This window comes from Sturnira hondurensis, unplaced genomic scaffold (genome assembly GCF_014824575.4).
Source record: "Sturnira hondurensis isolate 20B ecotype Veracruz unplaced genomic scaffold, ASM1482457v3 Scaffold0003678, whole genome shotgun sequence".
NCBI lineage: Eukaryota > Metazoa > Chordata > Mammalia > Chiroptera > Phyllostomidae > Sturnira > Sturnira hondurensis.
Genome location: NW_028076309.1, coordinates 14535 through 19527, shown reverse-complemented (window position 1 = coordinate 19527; position 4993 = coordinate 14535). Strand labels below are relative to the sequence as shown.

General features: G+C 47.9%; 1 protein-coding gene across 1 annotated transcript; it reads left to right on the top strand.

Annotated features, from left to right (window-relative positions):
• Positions 1-38: 38 nt before the first annotated feature.
• LOC118984220 (GTPase IMAP family member 4) lies at positions 39-4774 on the top strand. The gene is made up of 2 exons (XM_037041997.1): positions 39-138; positions 3325-4774. Exons 1-2 carry the CDS (start codon positions 81-83, stop codon positions 4248-4250), a joined length of 984 nt encoding a protein of 327 aa, XP_036897892.1. The 5' UTR covers positions 39-80; the 3' UTR covers positions 4251-4774.
• Positions 4775-4993: the final 219 nt, after the last annotated feature.

Sequence of the window (4993 nt, the reverse complement as noted above, 5' to 3'; positions counted from 1 at the left end):
CTGCGGGAAGTTTAGTTTGCAGTTACTCTCCATTTCCCTGAAATGAGTTGTGATTCTCACCCACAGGAACTCACAGGACGATGGCAGTTCCACTCCACAGCTCCAGTTCCAGCATCAGCGAACCCGGGACCAGTCATGGTGAGAGAGGCTCAGGCTCCCCAGGCCAGGCTGATGGAGGGGACTCGTCAGGGGCTCTCCTGTCCTGTCTGCCAGCCCCCAACTGAGCAAGACCCAAATACCCAACCCCATTTCTCATTTTGTCTTCTTCAACTCTGCTCTTTCTTTCCCTTCGACCCTCCACCCTGGCCCCACCTGATGTGGCCTCACCTCTCAGAGGAAGAGAGGTTACAGCGTCCTAAGACATCCAAGATGTATGAGGGTTCTTGTCTCCCACTTCCAAACATGTGCACACATCAGGAGGGCCCACTCTAGCCTCTGCGTGTTTCTCTGCCCTTCTCTTTAGCCCCAGAGAGGGTGGGAAGGAGGACTGTGAGAGTAAATGAGATTTTATTCAAGTCCCTATGGTCCCTGCTCCAGGTGGCCTCGCTATAACCAACAAATTCCCAGACTGGCCCACTCCATTTCTCATATAAACCCCCTTTTACTTGCTTGTCTATAGAAAGCGACAACATCAGTTAAACTGGTGCTGGTTTGCAAACCACAATATAGTGGCCTAGGAACAGCACTCATTTAGTTGGCAATTCTTGTGTCTGGGCCAGCTGAGCTCTTCACAGCCAGACTTGCTCATGGACTGGTGGTAAGCTGGGTTTAGTGAATGACTGGCTAATCTTTTTTTAAATTAAATGTATTGGGCTGACTTTTGTTAACACTATATAAGGTTCAAGTGTACAATCCTATCGTCCATTACTCATGTACTGCATTGTGTGCTCACCACCCAAAGCCTTGTCTCCTCCCATCACCACACATTTGACCTCTTTACCCTATTCACCCTCCCCCCACCTTTCTTTCCTTCTGGTCACCACCACACTGCTGTCTGTGTCCATGAGTTTGTTTTCTGATTTCACTGTGGCTTTCTATTTTATATCCAACAAGTAAGTGGAATCATATGATTCTTGTCCTTTTTTTCATGTGACTTGTATCACTTAGCATGATGCTCTCAAGATCCAGCAACTGGATAAGATGGGATCGGAGAGCCTCATAGCTGTGTCTGGTAGTCAGCAGGCTCTCAGGCAGGCCAGGGTGACAGGGATAGGTGGGCCTTGTCCCTCATCACCCAGCAGGCAAGTCCAGCCTCTTCCCAAGGCAGCTGCAGGCCTCTGTAGGGCAGAAGGAGACAGCTAGCTCCATGCATCTGCACATTTAGGACCCATGCTGGCATCACACTCCTACTGCCCTGTCCTCCAGCATGAGTCACTCAGCCCACCTGGATTCAAGGGTTTGGAAAGCAGACTCAGCCACATCCCAAAGAGGCACATGTCCGAGATGGGAACAGTCCATGGCCACAGCAGCACTCTGTCACATAGAGTGCCATGCATCCTCAGCATTGGCAAACTGCTGCAGGGTGGAGCTAGTCTTCGGGGGCCTTTTGCTTCACCTCCCAGGACTTTTCTACTCCCTGTTTGGTGACAGCTGATGCCCTCAGGGTGTCCTTAGGTGGAGACTTCCACTGTGATGCTAAAGGAACAGTGCTCCAAACTCCCATCCACGTTCCCCTTGTTGGTAGCCATCCTGTGTGCCGTGTTCTCAGCTTCTGGAAACTTACTCTCTCATCCCAGGATGCTGGTTATCAAATGTGGAAAACTCACCCTCAGGAGTGGTTTGGTACTCCCTGGATTAGCAACAGCTTCCTCACAGAGTGTGTGGAAGATGGGAATCACTACTGGTCTTGTGGAAGCCAGAGATGGGGGTTCTGCCAAATCTCTCCTCTGTTTGGTGGATATTTAAAAAAATCTTCGCAGTTACAGAACAGACAGAAGGGGGCATACTGGAAATAAAGAGGCCAGTCAGGGAATAGCTGAGTCATGGATGGCGATGGTATGATGGTCTTCTACATGAAGAGAAGTGGTCAGATTGTGGATGGAGGCCAGAGAACGTGCTGGTGGGTTGGATCTGGAAAGTAAAGGGAAAAGAGGAATCAAGGGAGATCCCTAGATTTTTTGTCTGAGGGCCTGGGTGACAGTGATGATGTCTCTGAAAGGGAAATTCAGTCATTACTCATGTCTCTAATGTCATTGGTGTGACCCTGTGGGCATGGACTCTGAGCAGAGATGATGGCTGTGTGTGATGCAGGGTTGTCCCTCGGGCCACAGTCTCACTCAAGGGCCATGCTGGAGGGTCTTCTTTGTCAGAGAGACAGTTGCTCAGGTGTGGTCCCCCTTGTCTTGCCTGGTCCCTGGCTGTGCTCACCAAATTCTGAAGCGTTCCTCCATAAGGCACACTAAAGAGAAACAGAGATTTACTAAAGGGAAATGGAGAAAGAGCTAAACAGATGATTTGGTGTTAAACTGAGAGATAGTTACTTTGAAAACAACCTGCAGTTGGTAGGCTATGGTGCTCTGTCTTTAACCTCCAACTTTTCCAAGAAGCACATAGGCCTAACCAAGGGAGACTAAGAAAGTGTAATTCTACTGATGCTAATCTATATGAGTTATTATTATTATTATTATTATTATTATTACTATTTATGTATCAAGGGATTTTATAGTAACTCCAGAAAACCATCAACACTTGCTGGCTATAAGTCTTCAACATATTAATTTCAAATTAGAAAACTTCATCAGATTTCTACACAAAGTGAAACTGTAAAGTAAAGCATTTTGTTCTTCTATGGGTCAAAGTCCCTGATGGGATGCTTGTGTATGTGACACGTACAGGGACTCCTTCTTTCTGCCCAGGTGCACTGCTCACCCTGCAATGTGGGAGGGCCTGAATCACCCCCCTCCAGGGTTTCTTCACAGGAAGAAGAAAAGTTCCCTTGTGACTATGACATGGGGGTGAAGGGATCTTCTGCTGGGATGTCCCACAGTCAGCTTTTGTGTCACTTCCTGCCTTGGCTTAGGAGGGAAAGCTACTACAGTGTCTCAGAGCTCATACTTACACCCTTGGGCGCCCACCTTTGTGGACCCTTAGCTGCCAAGTTCAGAGTGAGCAGCCCAAAGGACTCTGGAGATGTGCCCAGGGTTCTCTGAGTTCTGTAGCAGGAACATGGGGCCCAGGGCTTCCTCAGAGCTCCTGTGAGTGCAGGGGTCACTCATGGGACAGGACGAGAGCAGGCAATGGAGACGGACACTGGCAGGTGCGGGTCTGTAGGGGAAATGCTGGAGGCCAATGCTAACTCTGTGGCTTTGTTTCCTGATGTCCCAGGGCTTGGAAACCAAGACCCCAGAGAGTCACAACTGAGACTAGTCTTAGTGGGTAAGACCGGAGCTGGAAAAAGCGCCACAGGGAACAGCATCCTTGGGAACAAAGCATTTCACTCCAGCATGGCAGCAAAATCCGTCACCAAGGTCTGTGAGAAAGGGAGCTGCACATGGAGTGGGAGAGAAATTGTGGTCGTGGACACGCCTGGCCTTTTTGACACCGAGGTGGAGGATGCTGACACCCGAAAGGAGATTGCTCGTTGCATCCTCCTGACGTCCCCTGGGCCTCATGCACTGCTCCTGGTGGTTCCGCTGGGCCGGCACACAATGGAAGAGCAAGAGGCTGTGCAGAAGGTGCTGACGATGTTTGGTCCACCAGCTAGGAGATACATGATTCTCTTATTCACCCGGAAGGATGACTTGGATGGCGTGGAGTTCTCTGATTACATCAAGAAAGCCCCAGAATTCATTCAGAATCTGATGAAGGAGTTCAATGGTCGCCACTGTTTGTTCAATAATATGGCAACAGGGGCTGAGCAGGAGGCCCAGAGGGCACATCTGCTGGACCTGGTCCAGCGTATGGTGATGCAGAATGAGGGGGGATTTTATACTAATGAGATGTACCAAAGGGCTGAGAAGGAGATTCAGAAACAGATTCGAGTGATAGAAGCACAGTGCAGAGCTGAGCTGGAGAGGGAGAAGAAGCAGATAAGAGAGGAGTATGAGGAGAAAATCAGAAACCTGGAGGATAAATTGAAGTGGGAAAGGAAAAGGGCAGAAATGGAGAGGGAGATCGCAGAAAGAGAAAAGCGCTACTTTTCTAGGCAATGTAATGCCAGGGAGAAAGTGGAAAGTGAGAGTGGTATGCTTCAGTGGATCATCGGATTATTTAATCTTGCTGAGCCTGTATTACGATATTTTTTTAAATAATTAAGCTCAATAGAAATCTATGTGTATTTTCTGTGAATTTTGGGTGCCCCTCCCTGTATTACTCATTCCTCAAGTCAGAGCTCCCTGTTTCTGTTCCTCAGGCTGTCAGGACTTGGGAGGGTAGGAAAGTTCACTGTTGACGATTGATTTTACCTAGGAGGGACACATTCTCAATTTGTAAAAGTTCTGGGGAAAGTATAGATGCTCCCTATCTTCTGAACTTTTTCTCAAACACAGAATGGAATGCAGGAGACCAGAAGTTGGTGAGTCCAAGCCTACTCTACTTATCCTTAGTAACTGCTTCTTCTCCAGATTCTTTCTTGATTGGCAGATAATCTCTAGCTGTGGCTTCTACTTTTTATTTTTGCCTTCAAGACCTCTCTGATTATTTTACCCACATGGTTAGGTAATCTATAGATAGAGATGCTTATAGAATTCTTTCTTCATGAACATACATTTGTTGAATTACCCCCTAATGGAAGGACTGAAATTGTTCCTTATCATTGGCCCCTGGAGAACAGAGAGCTGTTTGAAAAAACGGCTCGCTCAGAACTTAGCAAAATGAAATGACAGAAAAGGGCAAAGGACATGGGTTCAAGAATGTTCAGAATATTCAGATGTTCCTATAGAAATGCTCCCACCAGCCTCAACGCAAGCATGTTGCTGAATGACCAGTTCTCTCTTTTGCTTGGGAAGCCAAATGATGGCACTGCACAGCCATCACCCTGCACCCTGATGACTCC